The sequence below is a fragment of the Podarcis pityusensis genome (genome assembly GCF_964106645.2).
Source record: "Podarcis pityusensis genome assembly, chromosome: 13".
Taxonomy (NCBI): Eukaryota; Metazoa; Chordata; class Lepidosauria; order Squamata; family Lacertidae; genus Podarcis; species Podarcis pityusensis.
The window spans coordinates 17,569,035-17,596,641 of record NC_138038.1 but is presented as its reverse complement, the minus strand read 5'-3'; the positions used below and the strand labels follow the sequence as shown (position 1 = coordinate 17,596,641).

The 27,607-nt window shown below is 48.0% G+C and overlaps 2 protein-coding genes across 10 annotated transcripts in view; one reads left to right on the top strand and one right to left on the bottom strand.

The window, feature by feature from the left end:
* CPT1C (carnitine palmitoyltransferase 1C) overlaps nt 1-10,141 on the top strand; it is a 64,384-nt gene extending 54,243 nt beyond the window's left edge. The window contains exon 17 of the mRNA XM_080976686.1: nt 10,121-10,141. Coding sequence (XP_080832812.1) covers nt 10,121-10,126 — 6 coding nt within the window. The 3' untranslated portion in view covers nt 10,127-10,141. The remainder of the gene's footprint in view (nt 1-10,120) is intronic.
* TSKS (testis specific serine kinase substrate) lies at nt 116-27,308 on the bottom strand. Of its 9 annotated transcripts, none has more exons than XM_080976770.1 (11): nt 26,961-27,308; nt 25,024-25,261; nt 20,750-20,848; nt 17,622-17,705; nt 9,517-9,600; nt 7,898-8,223; nt 7,617-7,802; nt 5,710-5,868; nt 4,114-4,249; nt 1,587-1,715; nt 116-314 (listed from the first exon to the last, which is right to left on the bottom strand). In XM_080976770.1, the coding sequence occupies exons 1-10, from the start codon at nt 27,155-27,157 to the stop codon at nt 1,587-1,589; spliced, it is 1,638 nt and encodes a 545-aa protein (XP_080832896.1). In that variant the 5' UTR covers nt 27,158-27,308; the 3' UTR covers nt 116-314. The 9 variants fall into 9 exon arrangements, with proteins under 9 accessions (XP_080832896.1, XP_080832889.1, XP_080832890.1 ...); XM_080976763.1 differs by having other exon boundaries at nt 1,591-1,715; XM_080976764.1 differs by having other exon boundaries at nt 1,591-1,715; nt 20,750-20,845.
* Nucleotides 27,309-27,607: the final 299 nt, after the last annotated feature.

The window sequence follows — 27,607 nt, the reverse complement described above, 5'->3', positions numbered from 1 at the left end:
AGTTCCTCGGCTGGCTCCCTCCAGACTCAGCAGTGGAGGAAATACAAAAGAGGTCCCCTCTCTGGTTCTTCCCCTGGAGCCGCTCCCTGGCTTCCAAACAGACGAGGTAGACGGCTTTTAAGTCACAGCCATCTCTCTTTTATTGGGGGTCACGGTTTAATTCGGACGGGCAGGAGTTCCGCTTGGCGAGGGTTACAGAGGAAGTGGTGGAGGCCGCTGGGGACTGGGGCCCTCCCTCCTGGGAGACCAGGGACAGCTGCGAGTGGAGGGAACTCAGCTTGTTCTGGAGGTAATCCAGGGCAGTGGCCTTATCCCTGCAAGAAAGGAGAAGGAGAAGCATGTGAGACGGCTGCTTAGGATTATAGACCCACAACCTGCCATTCTGTGTGTGTGTCCCGCCACCGGATCCCGGCTGATAGGCAGCCTTACTAACCAGTACCCCATCATGAGCTGTTTGGGTCCCTCCTGCCCCATCAGTTGAGCCTGTCATTTAACCGCAACCATGCATGCGTTTTGATGTGCACTGGTGCAGGGAGCCTGAACTCTCCCGCTCAGCCCTTCCCTTAGCTGAGCAGCGAAACAAACCGCAGAGTGGCTGGCTTTTACCATCACATCCGAACCGGCACTTGCGGCTTGCTTTTCTTTCTAAACAAACCACAACCCGAAATCGAGGTTTGCTTTTCAGTATCCCAGCAGCGGTTTCTTTGGTGAGAAGGAACCACAAGCGCTGACTCAGGTGGCCACTCTGTGGTTTGGCTTTCCCAACTCAGCTGATGGGAAGAGCAGAGTGGGAGAGAGAGCGTCCCGCACATTGAAAGCACTCGACCCCAAGGAATCCTGGGAACTGTAGTTGCGAACAGTGCTGGGAACCAGCGCCCTGTGAGGAGTAAACGACAGCTCCCGGGATTCTGTGCGAGCATCTGCGCATTTTAAATTTTGAGTGGGTGTGGCCTGTGTGGAAAGCTAAGCATTATCTTAAACAACCACCACCCAAGTTAGGTTTAGCTGCCTGCAGATTTAATTTATCATTAAGTAAAACTCATTTGGTTAGTCGGTTAAAATGTCTTCAATCAGCTGATAGCCCTAATTAATGCATTTACCCTTGAATGATGATGATGATAATAATAATAATAATAATTTATTACTTATACCCCGCCTATCTCCCCAGCCACTCTGGGCAGCTCCCAACAGAATATTAAAAACACGATAAAACATCAGACATTAAAAACTTCCCTAAACAGGACTGCCTTCAGATGTCTTCTGAAAATAAGTTAGTTGTTTATTTCCTTGACATCTGATGGGAGGGCATTCCACAGGGTGGGCACCACTACCGAGAAGGCCCTCTGCCTGGTTCCCTGTAACCTCGCTTCTCGCAGTGAGGGAAGCGCCCTTGGAGCTGGACCTCAGTGTCCAGACCGAACAATGGGGGTGGAGATGCTCCCTCAGGAATACTGAGCTGAGACACCTTCATCATGCTGGAGGTGGAATTTTGCAAGGGTTTGGCTCCAGGATCAGGGAGTTCCATGGGCCTGTAGAATGTGCAAGGCAGAGCAGGCACCGTCTGTAGAGCTTCCTCCCTTGCTTACTCACTCCGTGGCGATCTTGGCCCGCTCTAGATAGTTCTTGGCTCTCAGGGCATCATCCTGGGCCAGCCGTACATTCGAACTCAGGGCATTTGCTCGTGCGCGAGTGTCCACAGCTGTGTGTTCCAGATCCTGCCTCCCAGCGACCAGAGCAATTGGAGGTGGGTAAAAGAGAGAGAGAGAGAGAAGGAAGGACTACAGAGCCATCACCCAACCTGGGTAGAGGCAAGCCAACAATTTAGGGCTGCCGGCAGTCATCACCAACTACAGCTGTCGATTTGGCGAGCCATGCCAGCTTGCTATGCTTTGGCTCTTAGGAGATAGTGATAGGACAGGGGTCCACTTGGAAACGGCAGAGGTATTTCAGTAGGAAGTTTACTGAGCCTCTCATGTTTTTCTGGCACCCCCTGGTGGCTGTGCATGATCCTAAAGCAATGGGATGCCAGCTGAGGATGAGAAAACCAGGTGCACAGGGCCAGAAGATACTGCAAGGTGGCAGCTGATATGTCAAAAGGATGCCAGCCAAGATAATTCAGTATCAAAAGTTGTGGCTGCCAGCCACAGCTAGGGGCTGCTGGTCTGGCAAGCTCTGCCACCTGTCTCATTCGGCCACAAATGAGGGGCAGAAATAGTCTGGTAGTTACTGCAAAATACATTTTGCATGTCCCGTATTGGTTTTTCCAGCAGCCAGGTATGTGCTGTTGAGGATGTGAGCCCAGGCGCCGCCTCCCGGGGCAGATACCTGCTTGTGTTGAGAACCGAGCGTGTGGCTCAGGTTATTTTAAGGAAGGCTGTGTGGGTCTGCTTACTTCAAGGGGGCTAGCAGCATGGGCGAGAGGCACCCATGGCAACCACAGAGACCTCCATCTCCGGTGCAGCCGGGGTAATGTGCTGCAGCCGAAAAGGAGCAACGTGAAAAAGCTGTGCTTGGGGGGTTGGGAACTCCAAAAGGCACTAATAAGGGCTAAAACGAAATGCTGTTCTTTAAAACAGGTGGCAAACTCACAGGTGACAGATGCCCCCAAATAGATTTTGGTGGCCACCTAAGAACTACCCCCACCCCACCTCTTCACCCCCCAAAAAAACCCTTGCATTCTATTTTTTTTTATTTTAAAAACCACTTCCTTTTTATGGCTCCTATGCATCTCCCACTGTGATATCAGAGGCTTTTTTAAAGGCCCCTCAATTCACCACCCCCCCACACTGTAAAAATTGTTTTAAGATTTTTATACCGACTGCTCCCATAGGTACCCAATGGCACCCCTTGCTATACAGGTCCACTGTGAAGTCCCAGTAGGGCTTCCTCCCAGGTAAGTAAGAATCAGGCTGCAGCCTCAATGCATTTGTTTGATGCTTGCAGCCACCTTGTAAAAGATCTGGCTGGAAAGTTGAGCTGCTAAATGCCACTTTCTGATTGTCAAGGCTGAGGGAGAATTTAGCACCTCCCCAATTCAAGTCCTACAGGCAGGGGGTGGCCGGCCTGTGACCCTCCAGCAATTGCACAAAAAAGGTACAAGTCCCCATTGGCTTCATCCAGCGCAGCCAGTGGCTGAGGATGAAGGGAAACAGTTGCTCAGCAACACCCAGAAGGCAACAGCCCCTTGCCCTATGGCTGTGCCACCAGTGCTTGACAATTTCACTGGCTTGACACCTATTGCTGGAGGGGAAACAAAACGCTCTCTCCCTTAGGCTGGCTGGGGATGATGGGAGTTATAGTCCAAAACTACAGAGGGCAGAGCTACGTTTCCCTTTGTTTCAGGCACCCATTATTCAACTTCCAGAAGAGCACTCTAGGTGCAACTGCTGAGGGTATACGTACACAAACACACCCTTCTATAAAGAGATCCCAGTTTTGCTTTCCAGAAAACCTGAAGTTTGCACACAGAAAGAAGGGTATATGGCCAGGGAATGAAACATTTCCAAAATATAAATGCAAATTCATCCCACACACCCCAAACCCTGGAATTTTAAGGGGCGAAAAGTCGATAACTTTTCCTTTGTTTTAATTCCCACCCCTTTCCCCTGCTAGAATGAATATCCTCCTTTTTTTAAGATGTAAGGCCACTGTTATTTCTATGGAAACCAGAGAAAAACGTGAAAGAGGTCAATGCAGCGGAGGAGGCAGTCGCCCAGTAAGTGGCTACAGGAAAAGCAGCAGCCCTACAGGCAACGAGAGCAGGCCCAGCCCTGTGGGAGGTTGCCTTTTTCACAGGCAGATGGCCCTGGGTTCAATTGCGAGCTCTTGTTAGTTCAGGGCATCCCAGGTAAATCAGGATGGGGAGAAGACCTTTTTGCCCAGAGACCTTGGAGAGCTGCTGCCCGTCAGAGTTGACAATACTAGGCTCATATGTAAGGCAGCTTTCTGGGGAGTGAGCCCACCACAGAGGGGGGAGGGATCTACCTGAGCCCAGATCTCTGGAGGTCCAGAGCCATCTTATCTGGCCCCAGGGCAGAAGAATGCTCCAGCGAGGCTGCACTCTGGAATCTTTTTATTGGGGGTGGGGTGGGGGGTGCAGAGGGATCACGGTACCATTATCTTCTTCTGCAAGCGCTGGCAGCTGGGGCATGGGCCCGGGGGGACCGCCCTCTGCTTCAGCTCTTCCAGGACGGGCGCCATGGCATGCTCGACCATCTGTCTCAGTGTGTCCGTGTTCACAAAGCTGTAGCTGTGACCGGGAGAGAAAAGATGGAGCAGGGTTCACGCAAGGACAAGAGATCAGGAGCCCCTTCCCTTCTCCTATCCTGCACTCCCTGAAGGATCTCAGCCTGCTTAGGTTAAAAAAAAGGCAGTCATGGCCACAGATCTAGATGGCTTTAAAAGGTGGTTAAGACAAACTGCATGGTGGTGCCTATTGACATCTACCAGCCAAGATGGCTGTGATCTGCCTCAACTGCTGGAGGTTTCAACGCTTCTGAAAACCAGTTATGGACTCATAGAATCATAGAGTTGGAAGGGACCCTTAGGATCGTCTATAGCCCATCGCCCTGCAATGCAGGAATATGCAGATGTCCCATATGGGGGGATCGAACCTGCAACCTTGGCGTTATCAGCACCATGCTGTAGCCCACTGAGCTATCCAGGCTGACTAAATGGGTACAGGCCCACTCAGGGAGGATAAGGCAATCTACTGGTCGTGGTGGCTATAGACTGCCTTTGGATATCAGTCGCAACCCTGTTTAGGGAAGTTTTTAATGATTGATGTTTTAATGTATTTTTAATCTCTGCTGGAAGCCGCCCAGAGTGGCTGGGGAAACCCAGCCAGATGGGCAGGGTACAAAAATAATAATTATAATTATTATTATTATTGCTGGGAACAGCAAATGGGGAGAGTGCTGTTGCGCTGCGGTCCAGCTTGCAGGCTTCCCCCTGGCATCTGTTTAGCCACTGCATTGTGGCTGCAGGACTGGGTGGCCCACTATCTGATCTAGCAAAGCTCTTCCTATCTCTAGAAGCACAGACCAGGAAAATAATCAGCCACTTAAGGCACAGTGGTTTGGTCTCTTCTTAATACTTCCAAACATACATACCAATGCCAGGAAGACTGGAGGTTTGTTGGTTCATTATTTTTGTGAAGAAACGGAAGTAAGTATCCAAATCTTAACACCTGATTTTGCAGGAAACTGCCAAGACTGCTCTGAAGCTCTGGTGGCAGCCAATTCTAACATGAGCAGCAGCCTGCATGCTTGTGTACTATATTGCCCCCTTCTCTTCTGTGAATTTCCAGTGATCTTGTGATATTGAGTGCGTTTGTGGCCCTGCCGTTACGCTGCTCCAACGTATAGCATGCGTGTGCAGGGATTTCTAAATGGCGAGAGTCTGCCACCGCTATATCATTTGAACCAGCGGTTCTCAACCTGTGGGTCCCCAGATGTTGTTGGACTACAACTCCCATCATCCCTGAGCTCTGGCCTTGCCAGCTAGGGGTGATGGGAGTTGTAGTTCAACAACATCTGGGGACCCACAGGTTGAGAAAGGCTGATGAACGGTCTTGGAGCCCTTCCACCAATGCATTGTACCCAGCCTCCTGCTGCACTTATCCCGGGTTCGGCATCCTTGCTCCTGGCTCGGCTTACATTCCCCCATCCTGACCGCCCATCCACCCTTGTGTGTCTCTGAAGCTGGCACCTGGAACATCTGGCACAGCTAGCAGGGTGCCTGTCGGGTGTCTCCAGGGGCTTGAGTGCTGAGAGATGCCTTGACACATCTTCCATGAGCGACTTCACTTGCCACAGGCCATCCAGGTCTGCGCGGAGCTGGGTGAGAGACACAGACGTCCGCTTGGCCCTGGCACAGGAAGAAAGAGGAAAACCAGTGATATTTTAGGGAGCAGGCTAGCAGGCAGGGCCTATTTCTTACATCATAGGAGCCTACGCAACACAAAACACTTGCTGTATGTAGGTTTTATTTTATTTGTTTTCTATCTTATATTTTGGGACGCGGGTGGCGCTGTGGGTTAAACCACAGAGCCTAGGACTTGACAATCAGAAGGTCGGAGGTTCGAATCCCCGCGATGGGGTGAGCTCCCGTTGCTCGGTCCCTGCTCCTGCCAACCTAGCAGTTTGAAAGCACGTCAAAGTGCAAGTAGATAAACAGGGACCGCTCCGGTGGGAAGGAAAATGGCATTTCCGTGCGCTGCTCTGGTTGGCCAGAAGCGGCTTAGTCATGCTGGCCACATGACCCGGAAGTTGTACGCCGGCTCCCTCGGCCAATAAAGCGAGATGAGCGCCACAAGACCAAAGTCGGTCACAACTGGACCTAATGGTCAGGGGTCCCTTTACCTTTACCTATCTTATATTTTGGAGATAGACATCCAGGTGTGTTTTTTCCCTTTAATTTTTTCTGGGGCCCCCAAGAGAGTGGGGCCCTAAGCTATAGCTTATTTAGCTTATATGTAAATCCGGCACTGACTGTACTCCCTTGTGGGCCAGCATCCAGGAATCACATCCCCGTGGTGAGGCAGGGCCAGAGACCCTAGCCCAGGGATCAGCAACCTTTTTCACCGTGGGCTGGTCCAGCATCCCTCAGACCATGTGGTGGGCTGGATTATATTTTGGAAAAAAATATGAACGAATTCCTGTACCCCACAAATAACCCAGAGATGCATTTTAAATAAGAGGACACATTCTACCCATGTAAAAATACCAGGCAGGCCTCGCAAATAACCCAGAGTTGCATTTTAAATAAAAGGACACATTCTATTCATGTAAAAATACCAGGCAGGCCTCACAAATAACCCAGAGATGCATTTTAAATAAAAGGACACATTCTACTCATGTAAAAACAAGCTGATTCCTGGACCATTCGTGGGCCAGATTTAGAAGGTGATTGGGCCGGATCCTGGGCCTTAGGTTGCCTACCCCTGCCCTAGTGGGTGGAGTAACGGTTGCCTTGGTACATGAGGCAACATTCCAGCCGCACAAAGAACATGTAGGCGGCTACATGCCTGTTCCCATCTCCATTTGGGCATTAGCAACAACTCAAGGGCACTTCTGGGACGCGGGTGGCGCTGTGGGTTAAACCACAGAGCCTAGGACTTGCCAATCAGAAGGTCGCCGGTTTGAATCCTTGCGACGGGGTGAGCTCCCATTGCTCGGTCCCTGCTCCTGCCAACCTAGCAGTTCGAAAGCACGTCAAAGTGCAAGTAGATAAATAGGTACCACTCCGGCAGGAAGGTAACCGGCGTTTCCGTGCGCTGCTCTGGTTTGCCAGAGGTGGCTTAGTCATGCTGGCCACATGACCTGGAAGCTGTACGCCAGCTCCCTCGGCCAATAAAGCGAGATGAGCACTGCAACCCCAGAGTCGGTCACGACTGGACCTAATGGTCAAGGGTCCCTTTACCTTTAAGGGCACTTCTTACCTGGCCAAAGGACTTCGGAAGGGCTAATGAGGAGTGGGGTCCAAGGAGAGTGGGATCCTAGCCCAGGGAGAGTTGTGAGGGCCAGAGAGAGAACCTCGGAGGGCCACCTTTTGTCCGGTGGGCCAGAGGTCCTTTGAGAAAAGGGGCCCTGATTTGGCTCGGGAAAGACACGTACGTGGCAGAGACCTCATCCAGCTCCTCTCGCAGCATCCTGAGCGCCTGGCCGTGTTCCAGGTGCGTCCTCTCCCACTGGGGAAGCACCCCCTCCAAGCGCACTCCCAGCTGGGCCAGCAACCGCAGCACCTCCTTTTGGGTCAGCCCATCCCGCTGAGACCTCCCGGATAGCTCCAGCACGCATTTCCTAAAACGTGGGAAATGAGGGAAAAGATAGCCGTGTTGGGAGGCAGGAAGGGCTCTCTTGAACGAGGCGCCACCTTCCCTGCTCCTGCTCGATACCTGATCTCTTCCACGCATGCCAAGGTGGCGGCTGTGTTTAGCTTTCCGTCGGCGCCCCCCTCGTCCCCCGGCCCTGCTCGTGGCTGCCCGCTCTCCAGCGCCCCTCGCAGGCTGTTGATGGACGCCAGGATGGCGGCGGTGGCCCGCTGCAGGTCACCCTCCTCCAGGCTGGGGGCTCTCAGGGGCGAGGCTGTTGCACTGCCCACCAAGTCGAGGAGCTGCTTGGAGACCCCAGACGCCATTCGCTGCTCCAGCTCCTGCCACTCTCGCTCCTGCCGACCGAGGTCCTCTGCTTGCACCTGCCGCTGCAAGAAACGCAGCTTCTCCTAAATGGAGGCCGCGTTTGGGGAACAGGGAGGAAAATGATGCTTGTTGGTGCTTGGCTCATTTAGTCATTTGTTAAAAATTTGACCTTTTCCTGTTAGGCAAAGATGATCAGATGACCCGGATGGTCGCCAGATTCTGTGTACAGATCTGTAGGTGCAGGCCATCCCCCAACCCAAACTAGTTCATTAAGAAAATCCCCAAACTTGGTTCCATGGGTGACTCTGGGTCATCTCTCTGCGGTAGCTTATCTTAAAGTTCAAGTGTCTATATGCTTATCGCATTTATAAATTTTAAATTTATTGTTGTACATTGTTTTCAATGTTTGTTTCCCTTCCAGGATTGTACCCCCAAGTGTGTTTTATAAGCTGGTCTCTGACCGTAATAAATTATCTATCTATTCATTTGTCAGTTTGCAAGTAAATAAAATTCATGTGTAATATGGTTGCCATACGTCCAGAATTTCCTGGACGTAGCCAGTATTCGGCCCTCTTAAGCAGAGTCTGGGCTGAAATCGCTGGAATGTCCGGAATATTTTTTTTTTGCAAAAAAATGCTCAACCACTTTGGGCAAAAAAAACCCTCAACAACTTTGGCTAAAAAACAAACACGCACACACACACACGCTCAATAACTTTTGTGCCCAGATTTTCATTTTTTGAAATATGGCAACCCTAATGTATGATAATAATAATAATAATAATAATAATAATAATAATAATTCAATTTATATACTGCCCTTTGGCAAAAGATCCCAGGATGGTGTACTGTACAACATTAAAAACACATCACAGAACGCCAGTGATAAAAGCGTAATAAAATAATAATAAAAACCATATTGACAGACAGCCTAATAAAAAAATAGTTATCCTCCCCCACCCCACCCTTTCACAGGCCATTAGCCATAGGCCTGGGTAAAGAGGAATGTTTTTGCCTAAGTACCTAAAGACATGAAATGATGGCGCCAGGCAAGCCTCTTTGGGGAGAGCATTCCAGTCGGGGAGCCACCACAAAAAAGGCCTGTTCTCTTGTTGCCACCCTCCGAACCTCTCTAGGATGGGGGACATAGCAACTTCTTCATTAGGGGGTTTTGCCTTTATGAGCTTCCTTGTATTTTCCCCCTTACTAAAGAAATTAATTGCATGTTAGCCTCGAGTCTCCCTTTCTGACCTGTGAATGACCTGATCTTCCTGATGGCCCTGTGACACACACATATAGGCAATTTTTATGAGCCTGGCATGCAAAACTGCAGCCTTGTCCTCAGTTTATTCTAGGACCTCCTGGCATCCCCCTCACCTCCAGCAGCACCGAGTTCTTCTTGAGCACATTGGTTTTGATTTCAGCATCCTCTACTGATTTTGAGACCTTCCGGCAGCTCTCCTAGGGGAGAAGATCGCAAGAGATTCAAACACTAGCTCACTAACAGGAAAGGGAACAGAGTGAGTTAACATGGTTCTTCATTGAGTGCGGAGAATAAGGTTCGACTAAATGTTCCTTTGGGGTCGCCTCCAAGCCGGTGACCTTATAGCTTGTAAGATGCAATGCCTGCAGAAAAGGGGACTGCTGAAATGTTCACACCAGTTTCTCTGTTAAAGAAATGGTCCTTGTCAGTCAGGTCTGCTAAGTATCTGCTTTGTTACGTAAGTTGGGGCAAAAGCATCGCTGCCAAAGAAATATAGTAGCTGGAGACACTTTGGAAAGGTGAGCTGAAAGGGACATGGATTTCTCTCTCCCCTGCCCCTCAGCAGCTGGAGATTATGGACTCAGCTACATTAGTAAAGAAACAACGATTTGAATGTGCTATAAATATGCAACACCAGAGGGCACCAGAGAGCAGGAAAATTTTTATATGCGATTTTCCATAGGGTTTTTTCCCTTTTGTTATAATGATCTAATTCAGGGGTAAAGGTAAAGGTAAAGGGACCCCTGACCATTAAGTCCAGTCATGGCCGACTCTGGGGTTGCGGCACTCATCTCACTTTACTGGCCGAGGGAGCCGGTGTACAGCTTCCAGGTCATGTGGCCAGCATGACTAAGCCGCTTCTGGCGAACCAGAGCAGTGCACGGAAACGCTGTTTACCTTCCCACCGGAGCGGTACCTATTTATCTACTTGCACTTTGATGTGCTTTCGAACTGCTAGTTAGCAGGAGCAGGGACCGAGCAATGGGAGCTCACCCCGTCGTGGGGATTCGAACCGCCGATCTTCTGATTGACAAGTCCTAGGCTCTGTGGTTTAACCCACAGCGCCACCCGCGTCCCTTTAATTCAGGGGTAATAAACCTTTTTATACCTACTGCTCACTAACGCATCTTTCTTGGTAAAATTTCCTTACTGCCCACCAGTGCTTGATGGAAGGAGGATTCAGCTTGTGCTGTGGAACCCCCTACCGCCCACCTAGAATCCTGAAACGCCCACTAGTGGGCAGTAGGGACCCGGTTGACAGGCCCTGATCTAATTTCTGACTTATTTACAGTGGTATCTCGGGTTACAAACACCTCGGGTTACAAACACTTTGGGAGAAGAAGGGTTGATGGAAGAAGACTGGAAAAAATTTAAAATATATCTTCAGAAACACTGTAATATAAAAGAATGTTAGAAAAAGGTTGGAGAAGAATACTAGATCGTATTGGCAGACAGGGTATAATGGAATAAGTAAATATGAAGTGTAAAATGAGGATAGAGGAGAATTAAATATTTTCGAATGTTAAAATAAGTAAAAGAAAAGAAGGTTAGAAGGATTTGCTGGAGATACGATTTAAACTAGAATACAAAGCAGGGAGGTGAGAGGAAGTCATGGAAACAAGTAAAAGGGAAAATGGTTGTAATGGTCTAATTTGATTTTTGTTTTTTTTTTTCTACTGTGATTTTTTGTCTTTTTTACTTCTTTTTTACTGTCTGTTTTTTGTAAGATGTGTGTGGTTTGTTTTTTTTCTATATTTTTTGTAACTTTAAAATTGGAATAAATATTCTATTAAAAAAAAATAAAATACAAACACTTTGGGTTACAGACTCTGCTAACCCAGAAGTAGTACCTTGGGTTAAGAACTTTGCCCCAGGATGAGAACAGAAATCGTGGGCGGGTGGCGCGGCATCAGCGGGAGGCCCCATTAGCTAAAGTGGTACCTCAGGTTAAAAACGGTTTCAGGTTAACAACGGACCTCCAGAATGAATTAAGTACTTAACCCGAGGTACCACTGTATAGTCAAAACACATTGGTTCAATGGTGGATGGGACTGCGGAAGTATCTTTTCTCGGGCACCCGCCACTTTCCGCCCCCTTTTTATTTATTTTTATTTTTTATTTGCCACGCTGAATGCATGCAAGCTAAGTGTGTATAAATTGTGGGCTTACTGTACATCAATACTGTGTATATCTAGAAAACGGAATCAACTAATTCGTAAACCGTATATACTAATAATTACGAAACCTACGCATTTTATCTAGCTAAGTCTGCATTTAAAAAAAACCCGGCACGTTATACAAAGAGAACAATAATTCAATCAATCTGTGCACCATTTATCCAAAACGACTGGTCTGGATGACGCAGACAATCAAATCAACTGCCTTCAAGCCAGATATCTGAGGGAAGATTTGTGTGGCAGGAGCTATCCTGTTCTCCTGGTCTGGACAATGTCACCTCCTTTGCTGCTGGAGAGGAACTGGTCTTCATCAAGAGCCAGAAAGCCAGAATGCCATTGATATCATCAACAAGTTGCTGCTCTTCTGCATAGAAGGAACTATATCTCTGACTTCGAAACTCTGGCGATTGAGAGTAAGTGGAGGCAGGCATAGCAAATCCTCTTCTTCGCTGCTGAGTTTTGCAAGGGCAACACTCAGACTAAGGAGGAAGAAGCTGAAAGGAGGTGCCATTTCTTAAACTGGTTGTAAGTAAGCAGGCAGGCAGGCAGGCAGGGCATGGGCTGCCTGAAGCAGTGTTAGAAACTCAGGTATACAGTGGTACCTTGGTTCTCAAACTTAATCTGTTCCGGAAGTCCGTTCCAAAACCAAAGTGTTCCAAAACCAAAGCGTGCTTTCCCATAGAAAGTACAGTGGTACCTCGGGTTACATACGCTTCAGGTTACATATGCTTCAGGTTACATCCTCTGCTAACCCAGAAATAGTGCTTCAGGTTAAGAACTTTGCTTCAGGATGAGAACAGAAATCAGGCTCTGGCGGCACGGCAGCAGCAGGAGGCCCCGTTAGCTAAAGTGGTGCTTCAGGTTAAGAACAGTTTCAGGTTAAGAACAGTCCTCCGGAATGAATTAAGTACTTAACCCGAGGTACCACTGTAATGCAAAATGGATGAATCGGTTCCAGACTTTTAAAAACAACCCCTAAAACAGCAATTTAACATGGATTTTACTACCTAACGGCGAGACCAGTAGTTGAACTGGGTTCCACACAGTCACACAAAAAAAGCGAGCCGCAAAAGCAAAAACGCAAAATAAATAGCAAAAACAGACAGACGTCAGTGTAACACTCAAAACGGAAGTGTGGCACTCAAAACAGAAGCATAACACTCCAAATGGAGCATGTTCGGCTTCCGAATAAAGTTCGGAAACTGGAACACTTACTTCCGGCTTTGCAGTGTTTGGGTTCCAAGTTGTTTGAGAACCAAGGTACCACTGTATAAGCTAGGGGCCAGATGGCTCCTTAAACCAGGGTTAGAGTCGCCAAAACGGAATGTCTAGTTGCCATTTTGGGGCCAGATGGCTGAAAAGTCATATTTCTCACAATACGACTTTTCGGTTCCTGAAATTCATTCTGACTGTGCAGCTAAAATATCACGGATAGAATTTTACAGGATGTGTGTATGAAAACCATCAATATCCAAGGATGCCCAGGCAAACACCTCCAGATGGTGGAGATTTCAGGCACCATCCTGGTGCCTGGGCATCTTCACTTGGTCGCAAGTGGCTAATAATAATAATAAAAAAAGGTAAAGGACCCCTGACAGTTAAGTGCAGTCGCGAACGACTCTGGGGTTGTGGTGCTCATCTCACTTTACTGGCCAAGGGAGCTGATGTTTGTCCGCAGACAGTTTTTCCGGGTCACGTGGCCAGCATGACTAAGCCGCTTCTGGCGAACCAGAGCAGCGCACGGAAACGCCGTTTACCTTCCTGCAGGAGCGGTACCTATTTATCTACTTGCACTTTGACGTGCTTTTGAACTGCTAGGTTGACAGAAACTGGGCCCAAGCAACGGGAGATCACCCTATTGTGGGGACCTTCCGATCGGCAAGCCCTAGGCTCAGAGGTTTAGACCACAGCGCCACCCTCGTCCCCATGTGGCTAATAGCCAGGTGCAAAATTGCCTGGCACCTGGTGAATTTTACACGCAGGCCTGAAAGCTATCTGAGGTTTGTTTATGTTATTGATTTCATAAAATTTATATACCGCTTGATTGTAGGGGAGGGGACTCAAAGCAGTGTACAAAAAAATAGGGAACAACGAACGTGGCATTAAAAATAAATAAATTACAACCATAATTTAAAACATACAGAAAGTTAAAACCACAATAAAGTAGACCAAAACAAATGAATACTCGTACAAACTTTTTGAAACATCTGAGTAGGCTTGTCTAAACAAGAATGTCTTCAGCAAGCACCAAAAACAATACAGTGAAGGTTCCTGTCTGATAGCAATACGCAGGGAGTTCCGAAGTGTAGGTCCTGCCAGCCACGCTGAATGACCAAATTTTTACAGATGCAGTGTGGATATTATGTGGCACATGCAAAAGGGTACATATGAAGCGATGGGGCACTGCCCTATTTGCCCTCATGGACTAGCCTATAAGATTTATGACTTGTAAGAAACTGTGCTTGAGTTTGCTTTTCCCTCCTCCCTCCTCTTCACTTTTCCTCAAGTGTCCTGTCTCTTTAGAATTTAGATTGGGAGCCTGAGGACAGGAACTGCCTTGGCGCTGATTTTTATCACACCCACATTGAACATCCACACACAGACTGTTAAAAAACCTGGTCACACCCAATAATTCACTCAATATCACTCCATCTCCATATGTTCTTATTTAGAGTCATCTAGAATAATACCAATTAAAATACAAGAAGTAGCACAGAGCACAAGAAAGTCCAGTGAAATGGCATTACAATAACAAAGCGGAATACATTACGATATAATAAAAATGTGATTATTAACCATAATTATCCCACTAATTATTTTTAAAAATAGTTTGAATGAATGGTACCCATTAATATCTACTCCATGTTAGTTTGTTTTGTTTTGTTAGCAGCTTGTTGATTCCCCTGAAAATCTGCATTAAAAGAAGGGGATTTTTCCATTTGTCCTGGGCCTCTGGCAGTACTCCCGTTGCCATGGAAACAAACACAAACTGCCTTGAGGCTCTCCCGCCAACTCATTCAGACGGATGTCATTCTGAAATCTAGCTAGTTGTGTAATCCTTGCCGATTCGGCAGAGCCAAAAGAATTAAGTCCAGATCCACACCCCCCCCATCCTCAACTTACAAGTCCCCTCCAATTGGAATAAAACAGGAACGCTACTTCCATATTTACATTCTTTCAGACCATCTTGCTAAATGCATGACAAAAGCAAAGAGCACATGGGCGTAGACAGGATTTTTGTTAGGGGGTGCAGGACTTTGGGGAGGGGGGGAAGAACCAATGGGATTGGTCAGTTAGTTCAGTATTTCTGTTGTTTTACTTGATGGGGCGGGGACAGCTGCCCCTTGACTATGCCGCGAGAAAGCATCATTTCCAGCTTCATTTGAAAATTCTAATGGAAGGCAAAATCGAAGCGCTCTAGCCGCCGTTTACTAATGGCTGTCTTTATTTCCTTGTTAACTATGATCTTGCAAGGCGGGTTTTAACTCGCTCTACGTGGGGCTGCCCTTGAAACTCCAGCGGGTGCAGAATGCTGCGGCGAGACTCCTTACAGGGTCTTCACCGCGGGATCACATTCACCCGGTGCTATACCGGTTGCATTGGCTCCCAGTGGAGTACAGGATCAGGTTTAAGGTGCTGGTTTTAACCTTTAAAGCCCTATACAGCCTAGGACCCTCGTACCTACAGGACCGCCTCTCCTGGTATGTCCCACAGAGGACCTTATGGTCCTCAAATAAAAAACATATTGGAGATCCAGGCCCGCAGGGAGGTTAGGCTGGCCTCAACCAGAGCCAGGGCTTTTTTGGCCGTGGCCCCGATCTGGTGGAAAGGTCTGTCACAAGAGACCAGGGCCCTGTGGGACTTGACATCTTTCCGCATGGCCTGCAAGACAGAGCTGTTCCACCAGGCCTTTGGCCAGGGCATAGTCTGACCTCCTCCCTCCTTCTGTAATCCTCATAGAACTCTAGCCCAATGGTTGCCATTGATAAACATTCACGGAATTGCAGCCTAAAACGATTCAAAAGGTCGAAGCACATTCTATGCAAGAGAAAGCTAACGTTTTGGGGGCACATATAAGATTGGTGAACTGTTAAGTTGTGGGTGAACATATCAGACAACAAAGCGAGTCTTCAAACAGCTCTTGTTTATTCACTGACCCAAAACAGAATTGAACTGCAGGGTTCAGCCAGCCTGCTTATATAGAGCTCCACTACAACGCAACAGTAACAGCTTTCTGTAACTATCCAATCACTGAACGTCACTTTCAATTCCTTATTTGCATATGTGGACCTGAACGAAAACTATCTACAGTATCCCCCCTGCTGGCCCAGGGTGAGAACTTCAATACATAACTTGAACGTCGTTAGATCCTAAGTACAGATGTGATAGGGGTTTGTAAAAATTAGGTGTGGTGTAGAAAAAAGAGATGCAGACCCCTACAATTTGGGGACCTCCAATGAATCTGATCAGCAGTAGGTTCAAGACAGACTGCAGTGCATAATTATTATATGGAACTCACTGCCACATGGTGTGGCAACAGGCACTGGCTTCAACAGCTTTAAAAGGGAAGTAGACAAATTCACAGTAAATTGGTAAGTCAGTGGCATTGTTCAGAGGCAATGTATTCCCAAAACTCTGGCTGTTGTGGGGGCAACAGTAGGAAAGGACTGTTGCCTTCCATACCAGTTTGTGGACTTCCCAAAGGGGCATTTAGTTTGCCACTTTGAGAAGGAAAATGCTGGACTAGGCAGACCTTTGGTGTCTCTTTTCACGTTCTTTGTTCAGCCTTTCTTAGTAAAGATCTCTCTGCTTTTGAGCAGAAATGGTTGCTTGGGTTTGCCTGGCACAGCTGTTTCCCACCCACCAACCCTGAACACGAGGTCTCTTCTGTTACAGGAATTCTAAGGTCTTAAATATAGAATCAATGTTGATAATTGCACAAGGTAAACACACATACATAAGTATATAAACTACATGTCTAAAATAGTACAGGAGAGCAAACCAAAAGCCATCTTAGCTCTCCTAAAGACTCTCAATATTTCCTCTGCCTCCTTAATCCCCCTTGCCTGAGAACAGGTAGGCAGACAGCAATCAGGGGAAGTTCCTGAAGGAATTCCTCTCCTATATATATGAACCTCCTTAGTATACCGTATTTTTCGCTCTATAACACGCACCCGACCATAACACGCACGTAGTTTTTAGAGGAGGAAAATCCGTAGGCATGCCACCCGTAGGCATTCCCTCCATAACACGCACAGACAATTCCCCTTATTTTTTAGGAGGAAAAAAGTGAGTGTTATGGTGCAAAAAATACGGTATTAATTGTCATTGTTTGCCCAGATGCTCTGCATTGCGGGATGTCTGACGGGCATCCTTACCAAATGCTAATGTTTTGTGTAAACTGTCTGGAACGAGGTAAAACTTGCTAAATCCTCATGGATATCACACCTTGGCCTGCCTGAGCCACAGCAACCCCACCTTATGGGTGATGTAATTTCTGACTGTTGGTAGAGGGGACTGTCCTTCTCCATGCAAAAATGCAAACCCTTAAAAAGAGATGTTTCTTCTTGCTTCGGGGTCTCTCTTGCCTCCTTGCCAGGAGGGGAGGGAACGCTGTTGCAACAGAAAAATAAAGATCTGCCTTGCCTTCGCTGGATCCAGGGGCATAGGTGGGGGCGGCCCGCCCCGGGTGTCATCCCTGAGGGGTGTGTGACAAAATCCCACCCCCCCCCCGGGAAAATCGCCATCGTGCCGATCGGCTCCCCGGGCGGATGGCCACTGCACCAATCGCCCCACTGGGCAGATCACCCGGCCCCCGGGTGCATGGCTTGTGCACCACTCCAGGTGCCCGAGCAGCTAGCCCCGCCGCTGACCGGATCCTGCCTCCATCCATTCATCTCTGACCGATCATGGACTTAGGGGGCTCAGTCCCTTGGGGAGTTGGGCAGCAAAAGCCAACCACCCCTATATTTTCTATATGACTTCCAACTCTACAAGTCTACGATGATTCTATGTCATGAGCCGGCTAACACATCCCTCACCTTGAGGTGGGTGCAGTACTCTTCCAGGTCCTCAGCCTCCTGCCTGCGCCGCTCCAGGTTTTCGCACAGGACTGTGCACTCACTCTGTACACAGAGCAGAAGGGGAACGGCTGAGAAGGCGGAGAGGGTGTTCTCGACGTGCAAGAGGTGGCCTTGTCCCTGCAAAGAAGCAGCCCCCACCTCTCTCCCTTTCCAGCAGCTTTGTGGCCAAATAATAATAATAATAATAATAATAATAATTTATTATTTATACCCCGCCCATCTGGCTGGGTTTCCCCAGCCACTCTGGGCGGCTTCCAATCGAGTGTTAAAAACAATACAGCCTTAAATATTAAAAACTTCCCTAAATCACTCCAGCACAGTGTTTCTCAAGCCACCACGCACCCAGTCGCCTCCTCGCTCGCCCACCCTGCCCGCTGGCCATGTTGCTTGGACCAACGCTAGATTTGCTGCTTGCTAAAATAAACTCCTTGCATGCCAATTGAAGAGGTTCAGGAGACTGAGAAATTACAACAGAGGTGGATTTCAGGGCGCCGAACAAATTTAAAAGCCCCACGTCTGCCACTGTGGGGCGGGGGAGAGATGAAAATGGGAGGGCCTTGCTCCTCTGAGGGGAAAGGACCAGTGGAAATGTTGAAGGAAATTAGAAAGGCAGAGAGAAGGTTGATATTTTTCAGTAACAGCAACAGCCGGGGAAATAAACAAATAGAATAAAAGGAGGAAGAGGTGAAACACAAAAGGGGCAGGGAGGAGGAATGAACCTTTGGTTTGCAAAGGTACAAATCAAGTGTGAGAAGGGAAGGGGGAGCAGAAACAACAACAGATGAGTAAAATTACTTGGGTGAGGCATGGTGGTGGGGAGGGAAAATATAAAATGAATTGCTTGCCCTACATAGAGCCTCTGGGTCAGCAAATTCTGCCTAAAATGGGGAGGCTAAGACATGTTACTTCTAGAGCCAAGGCCTGTACTTTGTTTGAGAAAAGCTGAACTGTGGAGCTACTTGCCACAACGAAATTGCTCGGGGGGGGGGGGGACATTTCCAAAGAATTAGGCCTCAATAGAAAACGATGTCAGTGGTTGCCAGCTGGTTATTCCATATGCCATCCTTAACTGCTACCATTTTGTGACTGGTTCTGCCACTGCACTTCAGTTTTGTGCCTCAGTTGTTTTTTAGCTCTCTCAAGTGGGCTGCAAGGGAAGAAATTTTGATAAACCCCTGTTCCATCTTCCCTTTATATAGAAGCTCTACTGGTGACAGAAGAGCTTGCTATTTTTTGTTTATTCTTTCAGGCTAAACAATACAGAACTACCATGTGTCCCCACCCTCAAATGAAACAGGCAAACACAAGACACATAAATTCATAAAACAGATGAAATTCAATCATGTTCTTATCAAAACCCCCAAATTAGAATCCACACCTTTTTCCAATTTTTTTTCCCACCACTGATTCCTGTGACAGAATTCTTAAAGATACAGAACCCCCAAGTGTGGATGTCAGGGAAGCAATTTTGATTTTTAGAAGGCATCTTAATGCCTGTGATACTTGAAGAATGCTGGGCATCACATCCCCCCTTCAACACACATACAGGCCTGGTTCACACATAAAGTTAAGCTATGCTTAATGTTAACCATAGTTCAAAAACCATAGTTAAATCTGAGGTGACTGACAGCCATTCGGTTAAACCTTGGTTTATTACATCCTTTCCCTATTAATGGAGACAAAAGCCAAGTCTTCACACGCAGCTCTGTAATTTTGGGGCACTGACAACCCCTTAACCATAGCTAAGGAGAATATCTGAGTTTATACACAATGCTAAACTATGGTTAATATGAATTAAAGTTTATAAACAAGTCCTGGTTAACAAGATACCTTTAACCATGGTTAATAAACTGGGGTGGGTTCACACACAACCCTAAGCCATGGTTGATAAACCGCAGCTTTACAAACCATGGACTAGTATAACGTGCAAATCAGGCTGCTATCACAAGGGGGTGGGGCATCATTACCAAGTTAACGGCTTAGAAATGCCTCTGATGTGAAAAGGATGAAGGTACTGAGGTGGATATATATATATATGCCTAGCTCACTGGTTCTTAAACTGTGGTCCTGGTGTATCTTTAGCCAACAAAAACAGTAAAGGGAAAGGCTGAAGAGCCAAAGTACATTAAGGCCGAAGGGGCAAGTCACTTTAAACATAAAAATGAAAAACAGCTTGACTCTTCAGCAGTACAAGGAGCTGCAGTGTAAAGTTCACTGGAAACACCAGTGGCGGGCTGTTCTCCTTGGGTGGGCATAGAGTAACAGAGGTGACAACTTGCGCCCATGTCATGCATGATATGACATTTTGGGAGGAGCCAGGGGACAGAGCCGAACGCAGTGATGATGATGATGATGATGATGATGACGATAATTTATTATTTGTACCCTGCCCATCTGGCTGGGTTTCCCCAGCCACTCTGGGCGGCTTCCAACAAAGGTTAAAAATACATTAAATTATAATTATAAACTGCTTTCCACAGTAGAAGGAGGATCCAGCCAGCCACTGAAGCTGTACTCAGCTCTACGCCTGGCCTCCTCTGCTCCCTGACAGTAGAGAACACTGAGAGGGGACCCCCCAAAAAATTATGGGGGGGATAAAAATGCTTGGCTCCCCGAACTGTGACCACATGTGTCAGGCACAGCAGCGGATAGTGAATTCAGAAGCCTTTTGGGCTCCCTCCCACAGGACAGAAGCTAACAAAATGTGGTCAGCACAGAAACTTGACACCCCATCATGGTCCTTCAGTCCCATCCTTACTACAAACAAACAAATCAGAGAGAATCTCACAAAAACTCTCCAAAACTACTTCAAGGAGAATGATGTAGACAATATAACAACCCCGCTCCTGTGGGATGCAATGAAAGCGGTCACCAGAGGAGCTTGCATAAAAGAGAAGGCATTCCTTCATAAACAAACCTCCTCAAAAATTAGCAAAATACAACAAGGAGCCTTTAAAAGAGCCAAGTTAAAGAACCAGTGATCTAGCGGTCCATGGCTGCGTGAGATGAACAGGGCAAGCTTGGGGTGGTGTTAGCTGGTGTGGCCTGTGGCGGAACTGGCGTTGGGAGGGGGACAATCTCCAGACCTGCAGGTTCTGAACATGGCGGTTGACCTTGGACGTCCTCTCCTTGAGGCTGGTGATGGAGTCCTTGGCTCGCAATAGGCCGCTATTGCTCACTACCTGCTGGGGGAGAGCGTAAGAAGGGGGTGGGTCAGGTGAATAGTCCAGCTTAACTCCTGACCTCTCCACACTTCCTGGGCATTTATTTCGACTCGAGGACTTTACGAAGCCGGTGGGCGCCTGAAGGCAGATGCCACCACCAACCACAGGGAGGCTGAATGCTCCCAAGGTGGCAAGGGCACAATTCATGCACAGTGATGAATTTCCTGGTGTCGCAATTAAATGGGAGAAAGCGAGGGGCAGTTATTCAGGGCGAAGCCAGCGGAACGAGGAGACTGGGGCAGTTCAATAATAATAATAATAATAAATTTTATTTATATCCCGCCCTCCCCAGCCGAAGCCGGGCTCAGGGCGGCTAACAACAATCAAAAGGTTTGCAACCCCAGGTGACAGAAGCAAGAGACCCCAGGAAACGGCCCTTGCCAAAGAAGGAATCCAAGGGAGGAAGATCAGTTGCCAGAGGGAATATTATCCTCACAGAATTTGCTAAATAACACTCGGGCATTTAATTATATATTAAAGGCAAGGCTTTTAAAAACATGCTTAAGGGTAACCGTTGCAGAATTGGGGGGAGGGTGGCAGGGCTCTTGCTCAGAGTAAGGTAATTCAGAATCACGCACACAAGCACAGCCCTACATCTAAGAGAATACAGCACAGCCTGAATTTGCAAGTTTGGATTGACCACACCCCTAACATAGAGCGCCATTAGCCCCAACTCCAACTCCCATTAGCCCCAGCCAGCATGGCCTGAGGTCAGGGAGGATGGGAGTGGTAGGCCAGCGATAGCCACACCTCTGACCTTCCACTTGTCCATGTTCTACCCAGTCCCAAAGCCGTCGGACACAAGAAGCACACATTTCCCGAGTAGTCAACTTTTTCCTAACCCCATGCCACGAACAACGGGACATACAGAAATTTGGAAGATGCAGTGTGGGGTGGGTTGTTTGGGTTTTTTGGAACAAATATTTTTTTAAAAAATTACAAAAAAAACTACACCTGCTACATTTTTACCTGTTAGTGAAGGCACAAGAGAAGAGCGACAGCAACCTTTTTTCAAATACGTGCCCTGATTAGATTTACAAGGAATATATGACATCCCAAATAACACCATTGCACATATATGAATTGGTAACCAGTGAAGTTATGATTAAACTACATTTTATCAGTTGATACTAGATATACTGTGGGTTGAACCACAGAGCCTAGGGCTTGCCGATCAGAAGGTTGGCGGTTCGAACCCCCACGATGGGGTGAGCTCCCGTTGCTCGGTCCCTGCTCCTGCCAACCTAGCAGTTTGAAAGCACGTCAAAGTGCAAGTAGATAAATAGGTACCGCTCCGGCCGAAAGGTAAACAGTGTTTCCATGTGATGCTCTGGTTCGCCAGAAGCGGCTTAGTCATGCTGGCCACATGACCCAGAAGCTTTACGCCGGCTCCCTCAGCCAGTAAAGCCAGATGAGTGCCGCAACCCCAGAGTCGGTCACGACTGGACCTAATGGGGTCCCTTTACCTTTACCTTTACTAGGAAGTGAGGGTGACATGCCAGTCCAAGCCCTTCCTTAGTTCTATGGATATTCATGCACCATTAAGCCAGGCGTGGTTTTTACATTTTGCCTGAATTCAACCAGCCGTCCTTTGAAATTAGCAGTTTTCTGAATTTTGCAATGCAGGTCTCCCCAGCCAAGTTACATGGACAAAAAATGCATACACATATTAGGGCAAAGTGAACATTAAAATTATTATTATTTATTAAATTTGTATACCGCCCTTCCTCCATAGATCTCAAGGTGGTTCACAATGCCTCTACTGGTGAAAAATAGCATACAAAAATGCACCGTATTGGGGGAAATTGCTTTGCAAAAAAACAACATGTAATATTAGGAGAAATTTGCACTAAAAATGCTCAAGAATTTTCACCAGGACTTTTATTATTATTGCAAACTGATGTGGAAATGTAGAGAACTCAAATTAAGGTGGAAAAATGGACAGATCTGTCCAGCCCTGCCTTTCCACACTGCCTTGCCTGAAAAGCACTTTGCTCTGAGTCCAGCTCTCCTACTTGAAATTAGATAGACAGAGAAGCAAACTGATTTTTTATATAAGTAAAAAACAATTGGCGCAATGCAATGAGGTAGTGGTAGAAGGACTCAGCTCCCTCAGCCCCCCACACTCATTTTTATGTAAGGGGTAAACCAGCTACCCTTCTGCACCTTATGTGTGAATGCTTCAGATGCATGCAGAAATATGTGTGGCTGCTCCGACACCTCTGATCTGGCCCAGAGACAAGAATCCCATCTTATCCTGGAGTTTCAGGGTCACCAATAGACTATTATTATTCTAAACCAAAGTTCCGAGTTGCTTAAGCTCACTACTAACCAAACGCCAGCCCTGACATAAAGCCACTGGAGTATTTCCCAAACGGCTGGAAGAAGATGCCTCCGTTGACGCCTGGAGCTGAAATCTACAGCAGGCGTAGGCAAACTCTGGCCCTCCAGATGTTTGGGACTACAACTCCCATCATCCCTAGCTAACAGGACCAGTGGTCAGGGATGATGGGAACTGTAGTTCCAAACATCTGGAGGGCCGGAATTTGCCTTTGCCTGATCTACAGCCTCTGAGTTATGTGACCCACAACAGTCCACACCCACAGGAGGGGAAGCTCCACATTATGCACCCGGCTGCACCCTCTGACCAAGGTGCATTACAGAAACAACACCACCCTGAAGTGGCGTCAGCAAAGGGTTCTGCGTCCGCCTGACGTTTATTCAGAGTAGCTTCTGCTCAGGTTTAAAAACCTGGCCTTGCCTGGCAAGGGTGGCCCTGTGCCCTACTTTACAGAGGATGGCGTTTGAAGGGCTGTGTGGTCCAAGTCTGGTTTAACAACAAAGAACATGGTGCTGATAATGTCAAGGTTGCAGGTTGGATCTCCTTATGGGACAGCCGCATATTCCTGCATCACAGGGGGTTGGACTAGATGATCCTCAAGGTCCCTTCCAACTCTTCAATTCTATGATTCTATAAAGGGAGAGCAAGAGGGACCTCAAAGTTGCCCGTCAACAGCCTGTGCTTGTCTAGCAAGATCCAGCAGCAACACAATCTCCCCCACAGCTTTTCCCACTATGGTGAGATGCATTGCATCTAAATTATGCCACTTATTTGTAAACTCACATCTAATGCATATAGATGACCTCGTACAATTTATTATGCCTGTCTGTGGGGTGGGCCCCCCCCACACCTCCCCTTTTAGGGTGATGCATAAACAGCCCACCCAATGCTTGGTTGTTGCAACTTGAACTTTGGCCCAATTTTTCAGGCAGTACCAACCCCCGTCCATTTGCAGTGCTCTAGTAGTTCCCAGAGTGGGCCGCCCCACCTGCTATGGGGCAGTGAGATTACCGGGGAAAGGCAAGAGGGTGGCAGAGAGATGCAAACAACTATCAGACTTTGAAAAGCTGTCGATCAATTTCATTGAATGAAATAATCTAAACGGTTTTCACTGGGTTTTGAATAAGTGTGCAATTAAGTGTTTTGAATTTTATTCCTTAGCGGATTGTGCAAACAGCTATGCTTTTTATGGGGTGATGTATGGGGCACTAAGGGACGCGGGTGGCGCTGTGGGTTAAACCACAGAGCCTAGGACTTGACGATCAGAAGGCTGGCAGTTCGAATCCCCGCGATGGGCTGAGCTCCCATTGCTGGGTCCTTGATCCTGTCAACCTAGCAGTTCGAAAGTACGTCAAAGTGCAAGTAGATAAATAGGTACCACTCTGGCGGGAAGGTAAACGGTGTTTCCCTGCTCTGGATCGCCAGAAGCGACTTAGTCATGCTGGCCACATGTCCCGGAAGCTGTACACCAGCTTCCTCGGCCAGTAAAGCGATATGAGCGCCGCAACCCCACAGTCGGTCACGACTGGACCTAATGGTCAGGGGTCCCTTTACCTTTACCTTTATGGGGCAATGGGGATGAGTTCAGGGAACCAAAGGGCGACTTCCCCAAAATGGTTTGGGAACCGCTTGCTCTGTGGTTTGTATGGTTTGGGAGCAACTTATCCAGGCTGGGCTATGGATCTGAAATGTATCACCAGGCCTGGAAAGGGTGAGAGTCTCTGTTTGGGAAGAGTATGGTTTACTTGGCTGCCCTCACAACAGAACAATGCGTCTTTAGAACTGCTCTCCTTACCTGTTGGCTGGAGGTGTCATCTTCATCCTCGGACCACGCTGACTTGATGGGGAGCAAAGGATCCCTTCTTTCGCCACCTGCTCCTCCCGGAGGACCCCCGTCATCTGTGGATTCATTCTCAGTGGTGGTGGAGTCATCGCGCTCCCCGTCCGTTAGGTTCAGGAGTGAAACGTTGGTACAGGCGGAGGAACGCTTCAAGTTGAGGTTGGGGTTTTCATTGGTCACGGTGGGCTCAACCCTGAGGTGTGTGTGTGGGGAGAAAAAGGCAAACACATACATTAGCCAAGATGACACCCCATGGCGATCACTTTCAGATTTCAGAGAAGAAGAGTTTAGATTTGATATCCCGCTTTATCACTACCCGAAGGAGTCTCAAAGCGGCTAACATTCTCCTTTCCCTTCTTCCCCCACAACAAACACTCTGTGAGGTGAGTGGGGCTGAGAGACTTCAGAGAAGTGTGACTAGCCCAAGGTCACCCAGCAGCTGCATGTGGAGGAGCGGGGAATCAAACCCAGTTCACCAGATTACGAGCCTACTGCTCTTAACCACTACACCACACTGGCTCTCAGAGAAGCACCTGTGTTCGTCTGGTGCAGCAAAAAGGGATTCACGGCACCTCAGAGGCTAACAGATTTATTGTGGCATCAGTTGTGAGGGGGGTCAGAGAGAAGGGGGTCACTTTCTAAGAGAAGGATGCTCTTGGCTCTTGGCCAGTCACAATTTGGACTCCCAAGACTGCAGTTTCCATGTTCTAACTCCTTTTCTGAGCCAGATACCTAAGGAAAGCAGGCAGAAATCCTATGTCTTGAGAGGAAGGTATCAGGTAGGTTAAAGGGGGCGGGCAGACACAAAACCAGGGTTTCTAGGTTCTCTTGAGCATATCTTTGCCTGGTAGTTCAGTGCAGTTCAGCTAAAGATGTTCCTTTCTAAGAACCATACTGTACTTGCTTGAGGCATGGGCTGGCTAAGAGCAAAGAGGACAGAGGAACAGGCTTGAGGTGGCTCAGCGAGAACTGGGGTGGCTAGAGAAAGGTTTTCTGGGAGTGAGAAATCTCCAATTCCATGGGGGCACAGGGTACTGGAGCAGGGATGTCTGGGTCCCTGAGTTTTCAGAGAAGGGAAGATTTCTAGCATCTTATCTTTGTTGAAAGATCAGGAGTCAGACCACACTAATTCTGGTGTGGCACACTCACCCACCCAGCTTTCTAGAGCTGTAGACAAAACCCCTTGCACAGGAACGTGGGAAAATGCCTTTAGGGCCTCTCTAGACTCTAGGTGGGTTTGGGTGGTCATTCTGCAACATGTCATCGATGCAATAATAAGCACATTAGTGGAGGATTTGTAGCAGGCTATTCACACACCCTTTCGCTTTTATTAGTTCTGCGAAGCTTCTGAAGTTTTATTGCATTATTGGTGTCTGGAAGGGAACGCTTGTGCTATAACACGACAACCCCACCGTGCCGATACTTTGTGGTATGAAAAATTACAGGTTTTCAGCAGGACGTTGCAGCACATGAACTGATTGGGAACGAAGCAGCATGGCCACCCTGAAACTTCTGCAGGCGCAAAGCGTTTTGAAAGGGGAACCGAACTGATACACTATCAGGAGCATGAAGTGTCATGAGTCTGCACAATAAAATGGATGTCTGGAGGGAACCTTAAGGCTGCTTCTCCATCCAGCCCAGGACTGTCTACACCAGGGGTGGGGGAAGCTCTGGCCCTCTAAATGATGCTGAATTACAGCTCCCATCATCCCTGGCCACCAGCCACGCTTGCTTGGGCAGCTGGGAGTTGTAGTTTGGCCACATCTCATGTAGAGTCGCCAGTGGAGAAGGGTCTTCCCCACTAACCTCCTACTTAGAGATGCGCTCCACCACTGATCTCCAATCCCTCCCAACAGATTCCAGCATGTCCCGAGTAGTGCATTGAACTCCACCTCCACCCCTTCCCTTCCCAGGGCTCCCACCCATGGAAAGAGACGGCTTTCTTCTTTTTGGGGAAGCCCTTCAGGCTGCTCGACTTCCCCAGCTGCTCCTTGCTGCCCTGAGCCCGACTCTCCGTCCCCGTCGATGTGTCTCCAGCTTCGTTGATTTCCTTGGACTGCCAGATGGTCTTCACCACAATGTTGGCCATTCCTGGGTTGGGTATGGATTATCTGGTTCAAGCGCGGATTTCCTTTCCTGTGCCACGACAGGGAACATCTACCGCCTCCAAGCCAACCGGCACTCCAGGGAGGGCGGGGGCCTCCCAGCTGCTCCCCATGACCTCACAACAGTTGCCGTGGTGCCCATGATCACATGACCCCACCTTCCTATCTTTGCCCTGCGCCGCCAACGTTCTGTGATGTCGGTGCTGTCGCCATGGGAAAGAAGAACCTGGTGCTCTCGATTAGTTTTTCGGACTTCAGCTCCCATCAGCCCCAGCCTGCATAACCAATCATGAGGGAGGCGATGGGAGTGGTAGTCCAAAACATCTGGAGGACACTAAGGCCCTATCTGCACTATACATTTAAAGCAGTATCATACCACTTTATATATGCATGGCTTCCCCCAAAGAATTCTGGGAGCTGTAGTTTGTTAAGGG

Coding starts and splice junctions, on each gene's coding strand:
- TSKS (XM_080976763.1), bottom strand. CDS start 27,157: ATGGCCAACATTGTGGTGAAGACCATCTGGCAGTCCAAGGAAATCAAC. Junction 17,706..20,749: donor GCCATGTTCAGAACCTGCAG/GTCTGGAGATTG, acceptor CTCTGTGTACAG/AGTGAGTGCACAGTCCTGTG. Junction 9,601..17,621: donor AGTACTGCACCCACCTCAAG/GTGAGGGATGTG, acceptor CTTCTCCCCTAG/GAGAGCTGCCGGAAGGTCTC.